This window comes from Adiantum capillus-veneris, chromosome 22, assembly GCF_014529385.1.
Source record: "Adiantum capillus-veneris isolate H3 chromosome 22, ASM1452938v2, whole genome shotgun sequence".
Taxonomy (NCBI): Eukaryota; Viridiplantae; Streptophyta; class Polypodiopsida; order Polypodiales; family Pteridaceae; genus Adiantum; species Adiantum capillus-veneris.
In genome coordinates this window covers 135,400,519-135,419,618 of record NC_140952.1, presented here as the reverse complement: position 1 = coordinate 135,419,618, position 19,100 = coordinate 135,400,519, and the positions used below count along the sequence as shown (strand labels likewise).

At 41.9% G+C, this 19,100-nt stretch overlaps 1 protein-coding gene across 1 annotated transcript; it reads right to left on the bottom strand.

Annotated features, from left to right (window-relative positions):
• Positions 1 to 9,540: 9,540 nt before the first annotated feature.
• LOC147430278 (pentatricopeptide repeat-containing protein At1g06140, mitochondrial-like) lies at positions 9,541 to 13,245 on the bottom strand. The gene has a single exon (XM_086494769.1). The coding sequence runs from the start codon at positions 12,414 to 12,416 to the stop codon at positions 10,293 to 10,295; it is 2,124 nt and encodes a 707-aa protein (XP_086350895.1). The 5' UTR covers positions 12,417 to 13,245; the 3' UTR covers positions 9,541 to 10,292.
• Positions 13,246 to 19,100: the final 5,855 nt, after the last annotated feature.

The window sequence follows — 19,100 nt, the reverse complement described above, 5'->3', positions numbered from 1 at the left end:
GTGCAGAATTTTTGTCAGTTCCGTTTTCTGCATAATAGGTGCCTTATAGTCTTCTACGGTTTGTGCTATATAGCACGTGTTGTTCCCGCTCTATTTCTCCTATTTTCGAGCAGTTTTCACATCAGGTGCATCATTTACCATGGCTGACAACAACAACACAGATGTGTTCAAGATGTTTGCTGCTGAGGATAGGTTGGATGGGGACAACTACCCTATGTGGGCTTATATGATGCAACATGTTCTTGTGTCAAAGGGCGTCTGGAACATTGTGCAGGGCATTGATGTACGTCCTGGTTCTTAGGATGTAGGCGATGTTGAGGATGTTGCAGGTCTTGCTGCAAGGATTGCTGTTGTTAGAGTTGTTTTGCTACGGCAGAACAAGTTCGTTGGGATGTTAAGGATGCGTAGGCTCATGCATTCATTGCGTTGTCTGTGAACCACACCATTGTTCCTCACATCCGTTCAGCGAAATTTGCAAAACAGGCTTGGGATATTCTAGCAGGTCTTTATGCAAGCCGCAATGAGGCTAAAATTGCTTTGCTGCGTAAAGAGTTGGAGTCAAAGATTATGCATGAGGAAGATGATATGGACACTTTCCTTGCTAGTGTCAAGGATATCAATGAGCAGCTTATCTTTGTAGGTGAAGTCATTTCAGACAGTTCCCTTATGTAGACTGTTCTTGATGCCTTACCAGATTCCTACCAGACTTTTGCTAGTACTTGATGCCTTACCAGATTCCTACCATATTTTTGCTACTACTTGGAGACTTATGACCCAAGGAAATCCAGCAGTTGTCAAATTTGATGCATTATGCACATTGCTGTTGCAAGAGTCACTTTCTAGAAAAAACAGGACTAGACAGCATGCAGTTGAGCAGGCTTTTATTGCTTCTCAAAGAAAGGGTGGTAATAGCAATGCAGCCACTTCTTATGGTTCTGCTGCGAGTGGTAAAACTTCTGTTCCTAATGCTTCTGCTGGCAGCACTTCGTCTGGCAATTCTAGCGATAAGGGCAAAAAGAAGATGCGTTGCCATTATTGTAAAGCTAATGATCACTTGATCAAGTCGTGTCCTAAGTTGAAGGCCAAAGAGGCTAAGAAGAAAGAGAGTGGTTCCACTGCAAATGCTGGTTCCACTACAAATGCAGCCATTGTTGAGTCTTCTGTGAAAGGAGACTGTGTTGTTGATGATGATGCAGAATGGGCTTTTAGCGTAGAGTGCACTTACAATCTTGTTGTCCATGAAGCATGCTTGTCAGTTGCTACAGATTCACATGTGTGGTATTTTGACAGTGGTGCTACAAAGAACATTACCTCACATCGTGAATTGTTTACCTCTCTCGAGTCTGTCCCTCATGGAAATTCAGTCACTTGTGCCAAAAATGCCTCTTATCCAGTTCAGGGAGTTGGAAAGATTGTGCTTACTGCTGCAAATGGCAGTTCCTTCACACTTGTTGATGCACTTTATGTATCTGGGATCAAGAAGAATCTCTTGTCTATATCCGCACTTGCTAGACTTGGACTTGTAGTCAAATTTGTGGATGACAAATGTACAGTTCACGATCTCAGTTTTGGTGATGAAATTGTTGCATCTGGCCTTTTGTGTCGTGGGCTGTATAAGCTCACTTTGTATGACAAGTGTGGACAAAATTTTGCAAATGCTGTTGCAGATTCAAGGGCTATTTCAGATGCAAAACATTGGCATGCACGTTTTGGTCATCTGAATTTTGCCAGTTTGCTGCGTTTGTAAAAATTTGATATGGTTGCTTCTTTGCCGCCTCTTGAAGCACCTGTCAAACATGTTTGTGAAGGCTGTATTTTGGGTAAGATGCAGCGTTCTAAGTTTCCAAAGGATGGTTCAGTTCGAGCCACATGCAGGTTGCAGCTTGTGCATAGTGATGGTTGTGGGCCCATGCAAACACCGTCCTTGGGCAATTACCTTTACTTCGTGACTTTCATTGATGATTACTCCAGGCAAGCATGAGTATTTTCGCTTAAAGCGAAGTCTGAAAAATTCAAGTGCTTCAAATAATTTCTGGCTATGGCTGAAAATGTCTCGAAATGTACTATGGGCACCCTCCGTTCCGATCGAGGGGGGGAGTATATGTCTCATGAATTTAATGCATTTCTGGCTAGTCATGGGATAAAACACCAATGTACAGTGCCTTATACACCTCAGCAAAATGGTGTTGCTGAGAGAAAAAACAGGTCACTGATGGAAATGGCACGATGTATGGTCAAGTCAAGCTTTGCCGCATTCTTTTTGGCTTGAGGCCATCATGTGTGCCACTTATGTACTTAACAGGTGTCCTAAAAAAGCTTTGCAGTCTATTACTCCATATGAAGCATGGCATGATAGAAAGCCTTCTATTGAGCACATGCGTGTTTTTGGCTGTTTGGCATATGCTTTGGTGCCACAAGTGCAGCGCAGAAAATTGGATGATAAGGCTGTCAAAATTATTTTTGTTGGTTATGCTGAAAGCAAAGGTTACAGGTTGTATCATCCACAAATAAAATGTATTCTGGTTTCACGGGATTTAGTGTTTGTGGAAGATTCTGTTCAGCCCTTGCTGTCATGTACTAGAGACAGTAATGTAAGCTCACACGACATTTATGACACTTTGTTGCCTCTTTTCAGTGGTGGAAATACGAATGTAAGTTCCAATGAGGCAAATGTACAACCTATGGGGGTTTCTGAAAATGTTATAGATCAGCCTATTACTGATGCAGATGTACATGATGTACTTGATGAGGAAAGGGCTGAAAATGAGCAGGCTAGAGGTATGCCAAAATGGCTGGTGCACACTTTGCGTGACAGTAAATTGGATGCACCTTTGTCTAGTCGTACTCGTTCAGGCTCTCGCCATGCATCTTACGCATCAGATTGTTATGCTTTGGCTGTGTCTAGCTTACATGATGTTGAGGAGCCTTTGTCTTTTGATGAAGCACAGAATTCATAAAATAGGATGGTGTGCCATGCAATCAGAATATGATGCACTCCTAGAAAATGACACATGGACTTTATGTGATTTGCCTCCTGGCAAAAAGGCCATTGGTACGAAGTGGGTTTACAAGTTGAAATGCAAGCCGGATGGTGAGATTGATCGCCATAAGGCTAGACTTGTTGCAAAGGGTTATGCACAGCAAAAAGGCATAGATTATGAAGAGACTTTTGCTCCCCCTTGTCGTATGACTACTATGCATTTTCTATGTGCATTGGCAGCTCATTTTGGTTGGGATGTACATCAATCAGACATTGTTACTGCTTTCTTGAATGGTGACATATTTGAGGAAGTTTATGTAACGCAACCTCGCGGTTTTGTCATAAAAGGACAAGAGGACAAAGTGTGCAGATGTAAGAAGGCTTTGTATGGGTTGAAGCAATCTCCTCGTGCTTGGTATGAGAAAGCTGACACTCATTTGGTCAAACAAGCAATAGTCCAACAGAAAGCACATTGTATGTAAAGCGTGAGGGTGATGTACTTCTCATTGTGGTTCTTTATGTTGATGATTTATTGATCACTGGACCAAATGAGACACATATTGTTGAATTTAAGGCTGATTTGAATGCCACTTTCAAGATGAAATATATGGGGTTGTTGCATCATTACTTGGGTATACAGCTTAAGCAGTGTGATGGTGGTATTGCCTTATGTCAGAAAAGTTACATAGAGACATTTCTACGTAAGTTTGGACTTGAGGATTGCAAACCTATTGCCACTCCCATGGAAACAGGTTTGAATTTGAGTCTACATGATGCTGGCGATCCTGCTAATGTCACTCTTTATCAAAGTGTTGTTGGCTGCCTCATTTATGTATGCAACACGAGGCCAGATATTCAGTTTGCAGTCTCACAGGTTAGCATATTTATGCATAGCCCAGGGTCTAAGCATTGGCAGGCTGTCAAGAGGATTTTCTGCTACCTTAGTGGCACTTTATATCTTGGCTTGTTTTATCCCAAGGGGGGATCATTGCCGCCAGACTTACATGCTTTTTCGGACTCAGATTGGGCTGGTTGTTTTGACACGAGAGTGTCCACAAGTGGTTTTTGTTTCATGCGTGGCAGTTCATGTATATCATGGTTGAGCAAGAAGCAACCTACTGTGGCCACTTCGAGTTGTGAGGCTGAGTACACGGCAGTCTTCACAACGACGGTTGAGTGTGTATGGCTCAGACGCCTTATGGCTGATTTGGGTGTTGGACATGACACTGCCAACACTATCTACACTGACAGTCAGAGCGCATTGGTAGTTGCGAGGAACCCAGTTTTTCATGCTCGCACAAAGCACATTGAGGTGCATTACCACTATGTCAGGGAGAGGCTCTCAGCAGGAGAGATCAGCTTGGATTATGTGCCAACACAGGAAAATCTTGCAGATCTTTTCACAAAGGCATTGTCTCGTGAGAAGCTTGAAGCTTTCCGCAAAGCTTTGGGCTTACTCCCCTTTGTGGACTGATCATGTTCTTAGGGCATGGCACTTCCCTTTACTCATTTGCCAGCTCTCGTTCACCGCATCACTCCAGGGGGGATTTGTACCATATACATGTGATAGTGATGTGTGTGAACACACTAGGACCGTCGGGGCATTTTTTCCCTCTTTAGGAGTTTTTTTCCCCCATGCATTGTATATACGCCCATCACTCTAGGGCTATCTATCTTTCCATTGCACACTAAGTAATACACTCTCTATTGTGTGCCTTGAGCTTCCTTCGTCTTCTCCAAGCTGTGTGTGTTTCTCTGCAACCCTAATTCCAACATTGTATCCAAGAATCTCATGAGACCCATTGAAGGCATGTGGATCCCTTTGTTCTATCTCTCCAGCTCAATAACCCTATGGATGACATCACAAACTCTTTATTGTTGATCCTCCACGCTAGTAGCACATGATGTGGATTGTAGGACATCTAACTAACCCACGTGATAGGTGTGACCTGTGTATAGGTCGGTTAAAGTCTCCGTTTGTAGTTAATACTCCAAATTTTCATTTAAAAACGCTCCATTTAGAATTGAGGCGCTAGGGATGTCCATTGAACTAGATGTAATGTGGCTCTCTATGGTTTGATCCTTAGTGGTTGCTAATTTAGGAGCACTCGATTGCTCGACTAGCATAGATGTTGACATAGGAATCTTTGCCTTTATCTCTCTCCGTTTCTCTGCCTTGCATAAACTTTCCAGTTCCTTTTCCCTAGCTGGAAGGATATATCGCTCAACCTCTTGCACTTCGACAAGGCTTCTACCATCAGGTAATATAACCTCGGAGGGGAATAGCTCTGAAGAGTCATGGAGTGCAGTGAATGGAGTATTCACATGCACACTCTCCAGGATCATGGGGTCTACATTGGCCATGAATGGTGAATTTACTTCCCCACCCCCTTCATTTACATCGCTAGCTCCATATTCGGAGCGAGTGGCTCTACTAAAAGTCTCTTTCAAGCGGCTAAACACGCTCGGTCCAGACCGTGGACCCATGGCATGCATGTCTTGGTTTGAACTATCAAGATTGGGCGTTGGGTAACCTTCCATGATGTCGTAGTCATAGGAAGAGTCACTAGATGCAATATGTGGGTTCTAAGTGGTACTACCTTGCGTTCCTGTTGAGGGCCTAGAGCCTAATTTGGAGAAATAATGGATGCCCGCGTAAACGGAGACACTCTCTATATGATCGTCCTGTAGCACACGACCAGAGCGTAGGTGCATGTGACCTCAACACCCTAGAAGTGTTGATGAGTGCCCGTGAGGTGAAGGACGCTCACCTAGTTAGTTTTCTGGGTGTTTTACAACCCAAATTTACTCTCAACTTTTTATTTTTTTGTCCTTATTTTTTACCAAGCCGCAGAATATGGCATGTAATGGCTCAAAACAAACGTCTTGGTTAGAGGGATGTGTCGTGCTTTATGGCCCCCGTTTCGGTTACTTGAAGCCCTTGAAATCTTAAAAAACTGTCTTTTTCTAGTCGAAAAGAATGCTAAAATTAGTAAGTCCAAGGGTGTAAGTGTGAAGGAAAGGGTGGAGGACTTGAAGGACTTGTCCCACATGCCCTCCCTTCCTCTTGAGGGGCTGGTCTATATATATATAGTAGTGTCTACACTATATCATAAGACTGAGGACTTAGGCATGGGCATGAGCTTGGGCTTGGGCTTGAGGAATGATCCCGATCCCTTCTTTTAGTATAAGCTTTTTTTTGACGTATTTTATTTCTTGTTATTTTTTTAATTTAAAAAAATTTAAAATCTTTTTTTGGATAAGGTTGTGATGCGTGGGCATCGAGCTCACGCTCACAAAGTCTGCCGAACACGCACATTTGCACCTTGCAGAACTAATTAACAATGCACATTACAACACTAACAGAACTAACAACCTGCTCAACACTGTCCACTGCAAAAAATCTGCACATTACAGAGCTACTAACACTAACAGACATGCTCAAACCTGCACATTATAGAGCTTAAACGAATCTAACAAAACCTGCACAAAGAGCACTAACAAATCTAATCAAAACTCAAAAAAAATAAAAAAGACAGAAGTGAATGGCTTCATGAGGCAGCACTAAGTGCTCCTTGAGCTTGGTGTAGGGCAATCCCCGGCACCGGCGCCAAAAATGTGCGCTTCTACCGCACATGCCGGAGGCTAGGGACTTACCAAACACTGTGTGCGAGCCACAAATGACTGCAAGCACACAACCAAACTATCCTAGTAAATTCAAAGGGGCCAATGGTGTGTCACTCGTGGCTCTACGCTTGCCGTCGTGAAGAATTCCGTGCCGCGAAGAAGGAGAGCCGCCGCCGCAATGCTCGATCTCACACTCTCTCACTCTCTCACTCTCTCAAGCATAGACACACACACACATACTCGTGAGCACACGATGGAGAAGAAGAGAGAGGCAGAGCAAGAGCACTGCTTTAGCATGCACCTCCAGAATGAGGATTTTAGGTCAAAATGGACGTTTTATATGAATCTGACTGATTCCCACATGGGCACCCATAGTGGCCGGTCGTAGCAAAATAATGTAAAAATGAGATAAGTGGTGTGCCTCATCGGCGATCACCTACGCACCTATAGGACCAACAAGCCCAATCCATGACTCAAATAAAGTGATAAGACGTCCGTCAAAGGTGATAGGGTGTCTCTAAGTGGTTAACACCATGCTAGAAATAGGGGAGTGATATCTTCCTGAAGGACATCGTGGTGTGGGACTCTCTGCGTATGACATGCTAGAGTGGAAAAAGGATGCATTTGGTAAGGCACCCACATTTGGCCAGTGGTCAAAGCTATCAATAAAAGAGTAAAGACAAAGTTCTTAACAAGTTTTCTATCTGAAGGGTAGTCTCTTGAAACATGTTGACTATAGGATATCTCCACCATGGCTATGGCAAGGATTAGAATACACAGTTACATCATATGGCCATGGATTTGAATCTCAAATTATCATAGAGAAATTTAGATTTGTTATCTTGTACTTGAATACCATGACTTTGTAGTAGAAAATGGACTACGAGGCATGGTACGGCTTTTGTTTCCTATAAATTTGGGAGAAACACTATGTCGACTCTCCACTATACTTTAGTATGACAGTCACGTAGACTATACACTATTTACTTTTTTTATTTTTAAAAGAAAAATATCTTAGTATGAAAAGTTTAAGGTGCGTTTTGCTTTTTCTTTTGTAGCTCCTCAAAGGCAAGTTTATTGTCAGATAAATGAGGACATTACTCATAAGTTCGTGCCATGTCTTCGGACAGACAAATTACATGTTTGCTTTACAATAAGGTTTTGATTTCACAACTGTGTTTTACAAAATCTTCTATATTTGCTTTGAATAACCTTTTTGTTTAGAAAAAAACTTTATTGAATAGTTTACCTATAATATCCTTTTTTATTTTAATTTTTAGCCGTTCAAAGCTTCGCTTCAACTAGTTTTACGAGATTGCTTACGCCCACTCATCCACACCCACAGGTCTAAAGGGTTGAACCATAGTTGGTGCGCTTAAAGTCCTTCACCTTTGTCACTAGGCCAACTCCCCTCGACTACCTATAGTATCCTATTTACACAGTTGCTACTATGACTATTATTTAAAGAGTAACCACAAAAGATTGCCTGTGCACTGCCTGCGAGAGCTTACTAGAAGTGGTTTCATAAGATTTTAAATGATGATGAACAATCGAGGCTTTAAATACTAGATTGACATACCCCAAAGGGTTGGTCTCTGGCAAGGCTTTGGCCTCTCATTCTACGTGTCGTGGGTTCAAATCCCCCGTTGGGTCACACTCTAGAGGGACACCTTGTGCTCACCTGGTGTTCACGTTGCTAGGGCTCTTGCCCTTGGACACTCGAGTGCGTCCTCCTCCTGGAGTGGGTCACCCGAGGAGGAGGTTCCTAGCTCGTTGCTACGAGTTCTCTCCATCTTTCCCAGCTCGTGGTGCATCAATTAGGTGGCCATGGTTATGCCTGTGGGTGACTCTTGCCCGATGAAGCACCTCCCCCCCGGTGGGCCCTCTAGTGTGTCGGAAAAAAAAAATTGTAGAATGACGAGCAGAATGCATTACTTACCTCAAAAGTAAAATTAACTCAAAAGTACAAGGGTATATAGCTCTCTGTTGTAGGCTGTGGTGGATATTCTTCCAAAAAAGAAGGCCCTTTATAGATGAGCTTTGGTTTCATACCTAGAGTTGAAGTTAAGGTTTTGTAGGCCAAAACCATTACAATCTAGAAGCTTATGGCCCCAATACAAGCAATTGCAATTGGATTATTGCAATAATCCATGAGGAGATGAAATAATAGAGATTAGGCAATCGTCAAAAAGCTTAATAATTGTTGTCGTAATTGCCCAAGTAGTTGTATTGAAAAATAATTCACTTAATATGCAAGAATTTGCTCCAAAAGTGCTCAACAATCTTGTGAGCAATAGCATCTACTCACACACTTATCCCCACCTGAGGAGACCTTATTGCTCATAAGATTCTTAACCAGCTTTGGAGTAATTTCTTGCATCTTTGGTGAACTATTTGTGTACTTATCACCAATATTTTGAAGATGACAGCCTAGGTAATGGTGGTGAAGACTTTTGGGACCGAAGAGTTCGTCTTTCGAACCTTGGTGCCAAGATTGCACCATTTTTTAATGTTTGAACTGGTTTTTAGAAGCAATACAACCAAAATGTAAACCCTAGTGGAGGATGCACTATTTGGATAAAAGGGCTAGTCATGTCGAGAAATAAGCTTTTGAAAGATCACTTTTAGATAAGGGCATTTGGACAAGGCTCTTCTAGTATCAGGTCTTGAGTTACAGGTCTTGAGTTCAAGACTCATCGGATAGATCTTTGAGGTCTCTGGGGATTGTTCCCACAACATCTCCTGCCAATTGACAAATACACTTTGTAAGTCTTGCTCTTTCAAAGCTCCTCCATGCTTTTGATGTTTTCCATTACTAAAAGCTTCTCTTTGAATCATTATTCTATTTGCTCTCTCTAAGTTACTTTGAATGCATGCTTGTTGATCTGCCTGTTTTAATGACATGCTGAGCACTTATCAATTTGGGCTTGAGGTTTGGCAGAACAGCTTGGAATTGAATGGGCATAACATTAGGGCAAGTGTCTCATTTCTGACTAAGAGAACATCGCCGCATCCATTGGGGGAAAGAGCAACATGTCTCTGTAGGGAGAGGGTTATAATGGCAATGTGCATGGTCGAGTGGTGTGGGAAGCTCTTGATGTCATCCTTGATGGAAGGTCATTTCCTTGTTTCCCGTCATCCTCCATTTAAGTGGGCATTAGGAACTCGTCATAGCTAGCTAGGTTCTACCCCATAGATAACCAGTGGCAGAGGTTCACCCAGTCTAGAATGCTTTAGTACTAACACCCATCTTTTGGTGCTACTGCTTGGGTGAGAGGAAGGCTTTTGGTACAATTAGAAGTACAAAGAAAAAGGTGTCGTATGTAAGTTTGCATGCATGAATAGCAATACATCACCAGCATACTCCCCGCCTGATCCCATGCATCTGGTTTGCATCTCTTGCCTGTATTTCGCGCTCCTCCAATTTTGAAATAAGAGCTGCTACCACGTGGCCATCCGCAATTATAGGCATAATTCCCACAAAGTAAATGCATATTTATTGTTAAGCACACTCGCATGGCTCATTTTTCACCAGTTGCACAGAAAACATTCTTCTTCACATCATCAGAAATGTCTTTATAGAGCCATTCCAGACTTGGGGAATACCTTTCTTGACATAATTTTTGAGTGCTGTCTCTAGCTGGGCATAACTTTGTTCGCGGTGTGCATGTCTTGTTGTCCAGTATTAAAGTTCCCGTTTTGTCAGTCCAAGTTCAGCCTGGCTCCTTCCAAGCTCCCTGTTTTCAAGTTTCAAGGCTTCTAGCTCCTCAGCTTCCTCTTTCATGCCAGCAGACCTATAAATATTGCTCATGCTAACATAAGCCGAGGCATTTGTTCTATCGAGCTGTACGGCATGGTCAAAGGCCCATCTTCCAAGACTTACATTTTGCCATTTCCCACAAGCGCCTAGCAATGCAGACCACACAAGAAGATAGTCAGAACAAGGCATCTTTTGGATGACTTCTACCGCCTCGTCAAAATACCCTGCACGGCCCAAAAGATCAACCATGCAAGTATGATGGTCTGAATCAGGCATGATACCATAGTCTGTACTCATTTTGGTAAAATACATCCAGCCAACTGCTACCAAACCTGCATGGCTACAGGCATTAAGCACACAAGCAAACGTGACTTTATTGGGAGCAACACCATGAAATTGCATCTGCTCAAAACAACTTAGCGCCTCTTCCACTCGACCCTGTTGCGCATACCCTGCAACCAGTGCCGTCCATGAGACTACATTCCTTTCTGGAAGCTCATTGAGCATTTCTTCAGCCTTTTCAAGTGCTCCACATTTGGCATACATGTCCACCAAAGCATTACCAATTGCCATATCTTTTGACACAAGCCCTCGACTCTTAAGTTCATTATGTATGTGTTCACCTTTTTCGGCTGCTCCAATGCTACCACAGGCCTTTAATAAGCAAACCATAGAAACTGCATCTGGGGACAGGCCCTCTCGTTGCATGAGTTCAAAACATTCCACTGCTTCCTCGCAATGCCTACTTTGTGCATATCCTGCAATAAGTGCAGACCAGCAAACAACATCTCGCAAGGAAAGGCTCTCAAGTACTTCATGAGCAATTGTAAGTGCACCACATTTGGCATACATGTCGACCAAAGCACCACCAAGGACAACACATCTTTGAAGCAAATCATGTCTAAAAATTTCACGATGAAACTGTTTTCCTTTATCCAAAGCTCCAAGAGCACCACAGGCTTTCAAAAGACACGAAAAAGTGATGGCATCAGGAGACAGGCCATCATGTCGCATCTTATCAAAGCAATTTAGTGCCTCTTTACCACGATCATGTTGTACGTATCCAGCAATCAATGCACTCCAAGAGACTGCATCTCGAACAGGCAGGTTGCCAAGAACTTGTTCTGCTTCTGCAAGTGCTCCACACTTTGAATACATATCAACCAGAGCACCACCAAGAGCAGTTTTTGTTGCGAAAGACCCTCGCTTAACAATCTCAGCATGTATGACGTTACCTTCTTCACTAGCTCCAGCGTTACCACAGGCTTTTAGGATGGAGATAAAAGAGACAGCATCTGGACTGAGGCCATCATGTTGCATCTGTACAAGACACTGTAAAGCTTTGTCAACACATCCATTTTGAGCATATCCTGCGAGTAGCGATGACCAAGAAATCACATCCCGTACAAGAAGCCCCTTCAGTACCTGTTCCGCTTTTGCAAGCGCACCGCACTTGGCATACATGTCCACCAAAGCTCCACCAAGAACTATATTGTCTTTGAGGAACCCATGTCTCAAAATCTCATCATGCATTTTCTCACCCTTGTCAAGTGCACGAGTCGTGCCACAAGCTTTGAGGATGCTAACACAGATGACTGCATTCAGTGCAACACCCTCATCTTTCATACTTGCATAACATCGCAAGGCCTCCTGGCCCTGGCCTTGCTGAGCATACCCTGCAATAAGAGCAGACCAAGAAACAACATCTCTCGCAGGAAGCCTCTCAAGCACTTCTCTTGCTCTCAAAAATTCCCCACATTTGGCGTACATGCTAATCAGTGCATTCCCTACAAAAGCATTGGTTTCAAGCAGCGTGGTCTTGAGAAGATCTATATGTGCAGTAGCCCCCATCCTGAGATCCTTTTGCTTGGCGCACGTTTTAAGCAAAGCAACAAAGTCCTTGGCCTTCCCTTCATGAATATCCCGGTGATCGCCATGTCCATGATTCTCACAGTGGCCATTTCTTTTAAAATATGGGTCACACAAGCCTCTGCTCAATTGGGCTTCTACGCTCCTACATCTTCCTGTATGGACATGGTAGGAGGCCATCTCTCTCTCTCTCTCTCTCTCTCTCTCTCTCTCTCTCTCTCTCTCTCTCTCTCTCTCTCTCTCTCTCTCTCTCTCTCTCTCTCTCTCTCTCTCTCTCTCTCTCTCTGATTTTAAAGGCCACTCTGTGTGTGTGATTTCAAGGTCCAGTACTCTGTTCGTTCCAGGATCCTTTCATTCGTATGCCCAAAACTTTGCTAAAGCGAGGCTAGCCTCTGTTCAATTGGGCTCCTCCTCCTCCTCTCAATCGTTTCTACGCCATGAAAATTTATCTTCTTCTTCTTCTTCTTCTTCTTCTCTCTCTCTCTCTCTCTCTCTCTCTCAAGGGCCAGTATTGTTCGTTCCAGAGGCCTTTAGGCAAGACCATCTCCACACGTATACAGGCTTGGCAACCCAAAACTCCGTCCAAAGGTGGGTCGTCCACGCCCAGGACTGCCATTATGCCTTCTCGCCTCCGACAATCTTGTGAGACAAAGTTTGAAACTTTGATTTTGAATAAATGCTTTCAAATTAACGCTGACAGAAGGTCGGTAGATATGACGGACAGAGATCAACATTTGCAGAGGTGACGAGGGTATGATGAAGCTCAGCAAGTGGATCCAAGAGGACAACATTTCGTGGCCAGAATGTTGTGTACAGCTAGACACAGCAATTCCTAGCTGAAGCGAAAGGAAGCACAACTTTTACAGGCTACAAGGCCCACGACGATAAGCACACCAGTCCGTAGGAAGAGCGGATGCTTCAAAGCTTCCGCTGTCTCCTCCGAAAGACCTTGGAGGAGGAAGAGCGAAAAAGTGAGAAGTTGAGAGAGGCGAGCAATTGAGAATTTGAGATAGTCTATGTGCATTGAAAAAGTGTGAGAAATTGAGAGAGGCGAGCAATTGAGATAATGTGGAATAAGTCAGTGGCCCCTTTATCCCAACATTCTCACAGTTAAAGGTCAATGTTTTTTTAAGCAAGTTATGGACATATATACAAGGTATGTGAAGTATGAATATATACCTAATGCCTGTTAGCATTGGTCTACATTGTGCAAAATTCTCGGAAGGTAGACCTTTGGTTATGAATCTTGACAAGCTTTATGTGCTCATCCTCAAGAACCTCACAAATGAAGTGGTATCTTGTTCCCATGAAACATTAGATTTCGTGCTAGTTGGAATAGCACTTTGATTATCGCAATGCAAAACTTGAACTTCGGCATTGATGCCTAATCTCCCACTAGATGAATAAGATATATAGCTTCCTTGCTAGCATATAACATAGCAACATACTCCACTTTCATGGTAGACTGAGAAATACAATCTTGCAAACAAGATCGCCATGAAACTGCACCACCACTAAATGTAAATACATAACCTATCATAGATCTTCTATTGTCCACATTCCTTGCATAATCTACATCCTTGGAGCCAAGTACACATGCATCTTTGCGATTAAAGAAAATCCACAACTCTTTCATACCATTTAAATATCTCAGCATATCTTTCACTATGGGCCAATGCTTCTTGCCAGGATTCAACATATATCTCCTAACGACTCCACGAGAAACACAAATTTTGGACGAGTCTCAATCATGGCATATATTAAAGAATTAATCGTCGATGTATAATGAATCTTGGCTATCTGAGCCCTTTCCTCATCAAATTTGGGACAATACTTATATAATTTGTGGCTTTTTTCAAAAGTTTTGGCTTGGTCTCTTGCCAGAGTGTCATTGATTGGGACATTAATGCTAATAGTGACGACTAAGACATGGAGTTTCTTGCCATAGACAATCATAAAAGGAGCTCGATTTATCATAGATTGAGAAAGCATAGGGAGGTGTTGGTCCCAGTATGTAGTATTCTAAGTCGTGTGAATCTAGATTGGAAGAGGTCCATGATGGCTATTGGTCACTTGTGTTTGACCTTTACTTTCAGGGTGAAAGGTTGAAGTGAAATCCATCTTAGAACCAAAGTTCTTAACAACTTCAACCCAAAAGTGATTGGAAAAATAGCCATTTTGATTAGAGAGAATGACTTTGAAGAAGCCATGGTACGGGGCAATGGTCTTAACAAAGAGCTTAGTAGCCTAAAGTGCAGATAAGGTCTTCTTGCAAGGTACAAAGTATGCTTGCTAAAAACGGTCAACTATGGTCCAGATCGTGTCATTTTGAGAGGAAGTGGTGGGGAGACGTGTAGTGAAGTCCATGGAATTTTTTCCTAGGGACTTCTAGGCATGGAGAGGGGCATCAAAAGACCATAAGACGCTTAACAAATTCAACTACATCATGCTTCATGTTATGCCAAAAAATTTGACCTTTACATATAGAAAGAGTAGATTGAATTTTCTGATGACCCATGTAGACTAGGGCATGCATTTCATGTTAACTTTTATAGAATATCAAGTGAATATCCCAATATTTATTTTGTCTTTAGGTATTTACCTTTTTTATTTTTCAAATCTTGGGTAGGGCAATTTGCAAAGGGGGGTACTTACGGCCTCTAAAGCTAGTATATAAGGAGTTTTACATGATGTACAAAAGAGAATTTTAATTTATGCCCATACTGCCATTGAAGAGATGTAGGAGGTTCATGACATGAAACCCAATCATCTAGCTTGCCTTGGAAAGAGTAAAGGCTTCTTGTACTAACTGATGTGCAAGTTGACATTGAAGAGATTCCCTTGGATAATGACTTAGCAGCCATCTCTCTAGAGACAATAAAGATTGCAATAAATACATTTGATATATAATTTAATTTGCAAAAAAGTATGTTTTACAAGTATTTTACTTCAATTTTTAGTGAAATATAAACTAACAATAGAATATTATGACATTGATCTCACTTGTTTATTCCTTCGATACGCTTTGTTCCGACACTTAACAAAAGAAATGTGGATGTGACCTAATACCTCACAAGGTATTTTGTATATAACGATAGAGTCTTCATTATCATAGTATTATGTGTGTGAGACAAATATTGATAATTTTGATTCATCATTGCATTTGAGATGCCCATCAATTCTAGAAACGACCATTGCATTGAGATGTCTTGAAAACCCTGAAAGTAAATATCTATATGTCGTATTATGAAGTAAGAAGCTTCAAAAAAGCTTTGAATTGGTGTAAATTTATATAGTTGTTAGGATTTGATAATTTTGACTGCATTGTTGCATTTGAAACACCCCAAAATCCTAGAAATGATTGTCTTTATGTCTCATTTTGACACTGAGAGATAGGTTTTGTACCAAAAAAGGGCCCGAAAGGGTCTCGTGCTAACGTGGGACCGTTTTGGAAACTTTTAAGATGGAATTTCATAATTTTGGCCACATGGCCAAAAACCCTAGAAACAACTATCCGTACGCAATGTCTACCAATGCGTAAGGATAGTTGTGTTGGAATTAGGGTTGCAAGGAAATGCACATACCTTGGAGAAGATGAAGGAAGCTCAAAACACACAACAGAGAGTGTATTACTTAGTGTGCAGTGGAAAGATGAGATAGCCCTAGAGTGATGGGCGTATATACAATGCACGGGGGAAAAACCCTCTTAGTGAGGAAAAAAATGCACGTATGATCCTAAGTCTGTTCACACACATCACTACCACATGTATATGGTAAACAATCCTCCCTAGGAGTTATGCGATGAAAGAGATCTAGCACATAGAGTATAGGGAAGTGCCATGCCTTGAGGACAAGATCAATCCACAAAGGGGAGCAATCCCAAAGCTTTGTGGAAAGCTTCAACCTTCTCACGAGACAATGCCTTTGTGAAAAGATCTGCAAGGTTGTCCTATGTTGGCACATAAGCCAAGCTGATCTTTGTTGCCCATAGTCTCTCCCTGGCATAGTGATAATGCACCTCAATTACTTTGTGTGAGCATGAAAAACTGGGTTCCTCGCAACTACCAATGCACTCTGACTGTCAGTGTAGATGATGTTGGCATTTGAGGAAGTTTATGTTACGGAGCCTCGCGGTTTTGTCAAGAAAGGACAAGAGGATAAAGTGTGCAAATGTAAGAAAGCGTTGTATGGGTTAAAGTAGTATCCTCATGCTTGGATATGAGAAAGCTGACACTCATTTGGTCAAACGAGGCTTTCCTAACAGTCCAACAAAAAGCACTTTGTATGTGAAGCGTGAGGGGATGTACTTCTCATCGTTGTCCTATATGTGGATGATTCGTTGATCACTGTTGTGAATGACGCATATATTGTTGAATTTAAGGCTGATTTGAATGCTACTCTCAAGATGAAAGATTTGGGGCTATTGCATCATTACTTGGGCATACAGCTTAAGCAGTGTGATGATGGTATTACCTTGTGTCAGACAGCTTTCATAGAGACAAACCCCCATAGGCTATACATTTTCCTCATTGGAATTTACATTCAAACTTCCACCAATGAAAAGAGACAATAAACTGTCATAAATGTCCTGTGAGCTTACATTATTGTCTCTAGTACATGACAGCAAGGAATGAACAGAATCTTCCACAAACAAACATCCAATGAAACCAAGATACGTTTTTTTGCGAATGGTACAACTTATAACCTTTGCTTTCATCACTATAACCAAAAAAAATACACTTGACAGCCTTATCATCCAATTTTTTGCGTTGCATTTGTGGCACCAAAGCATAAGCCAAACACCCACAAATGTAATGTGATCAAAAGATGGCTTTCCATCATACCATGCTTCCTATGGAGTCATAGACTACAAAGCTTTTGTAGGACACCTCTTGAGTACATAAGTGGCACACATGATGGCCTCAAGCCGAAACGAATGTGGAAAATCTTGACTTTTGACCATACATCTTGCCATCTCTGTAAGCGACTTGTTCTTTCTTTCAGCAACTATAATGGAAATGGCCTATGAACTTTGAGAAAGCGGAATTAAGAGAATTAAAGTGAGCATTTTTGTGAGATCACTTTGAGAATATAGAGAGTGAGCTTAATTGATGGTAACAACATAAACATAGTACTTAATTAACTTGGCATGAACAATACTTTTGCAAGAGAGAGAGTATTAGAGAACATGAAAATAGTTGAGGACTGGATTTACGTGGAGCCGGTCCCCCCTCCAAAAGCCGTTTGTATTATAGATTCTCCCATCAAGAGAGACTTGGTACAATACAATCTTTGTGTTCCTTGTGACCTTGGTGATGCTATGAAGATGGAAAGCTTCATGCATCACGAGAATAACATAAACTTTGCAGAAAACATTATCCGAAGCCTCAGTCCCAAGGCTACCTTCGAAAGTGGAGAGAGCTAGCGGGGCATGAAGAGGAAGAAGAATCATCCATAGGAGAGAGACATAGTTCCTCACTTATCATCACTCTTCTTGCTTAGCATAGCATAATAGCATAGTAATGAATATGAAGAAAATGGCAAGCTTAAGCATTGAAGCATGGCTCTTGGTTGGATTTGCTTTCCATAGCCAACAGTGTTGGTGTAGGATCTCCACTTCTCAACAACTTGGAGAAGGAGATGGAGCTCTTGCACTTTGCACTCCACACCATGATAGAATGTGTGTGTGTGTGTGTGTGTGTGTGTGTGTGGGAGAGTATACCCCCCCTCAATCTTGGTCCACATCTCTCTCTCTCTCTCTCTCTCTCTCTCTCTCTCTCTCTCTCTCTCTCTCTCTCTCTCTTGTATTATTTAATTATATCATTTGGAGATGTGTCCTCTTCCTCCTCTTTGAGAGAAAGAAATTAATTGTTTATTTTCATGCATCTAAATTCTCATTAGACCCTTTTATAGCCTATCCAATAGGATTCAAGCACATCATGAGGGCCACATGTGGAGGATTTTGACATGTGTCTTTTATGCTTCTTAAGTCAATTGGTTTGAATTGAACACTTCAATCACTTAGTCAATTAAGCATGGAAACCTTTTATGCCTCTTGAGAGTTTATCTTTGAATGGAACACTTCAAGAACCTTAGTCAATAAAGCATGAGAGTCACCTCAAGCTTTGGGCAAGGTTCCCACAAACACTTTAAGCACTTTAGTTAGCAAGCTGACAAGCACCTCATGCTTGGGTAGGATTCCCACCTCAAGGTCAGCCCTAGCTTGCCTAAGGTCTAAGGTCAAAGGACTTTTTAACACTAACTTTTGGAGGTCTTTAATGAAACTAACCCTAAGGTCTTTTAATCTCCATTAGAGACACATTGCTCTTTGATAGACTGCCTCCTTTTGGACCCCTATTGAGATGTAACCATCTCTCCTCTTGGTCCCTTCCTGAGGTAAATCTAGAAGCACTTATTGCACATTGCTCTTTGGTAGACCGTCTTTCTTTTGGACCCCTACTGAGATGCAACCATTTATCTTTTTGGTCCCCTGTTGAGATAGGTCTAAAAGCACATATCTATACCTAACTCTTGTTCCCCTTTTATCTTCCCATATTAAATGATCAATTTAATATGAGAAAATCATTTGGTAAAGTTAGATATTATATTTTATGACATTACCTCTCTCTTAGTCATTAGTCCATGTTTCTTAGAGGGTAGAGGATCCCTTTTTACCCTACGACATCATTCCAAAATGGATGACTAATCCATTTGGTGCTTGAGAGACTTAGATTCCACAAGCATGTCTGCTCTTTAGTCCATGCCATACTTCCAAAGTAGAAAGACAAGTTCTACTTGGTGTTTGGGAGACGTCGTCACCACAAACATGATCCTAAGCATGCATACCTCATAAATTTTGTGCAC

Coding starts and splice junctions, on each gene's coding strand:
- LOC147430278 (XM_086494769.1), bottom strand. CDS start 12,416: ATGGCCTCCTACCATGTCCATACAGGAAGATGTAGGAGCGTAGAAGCC.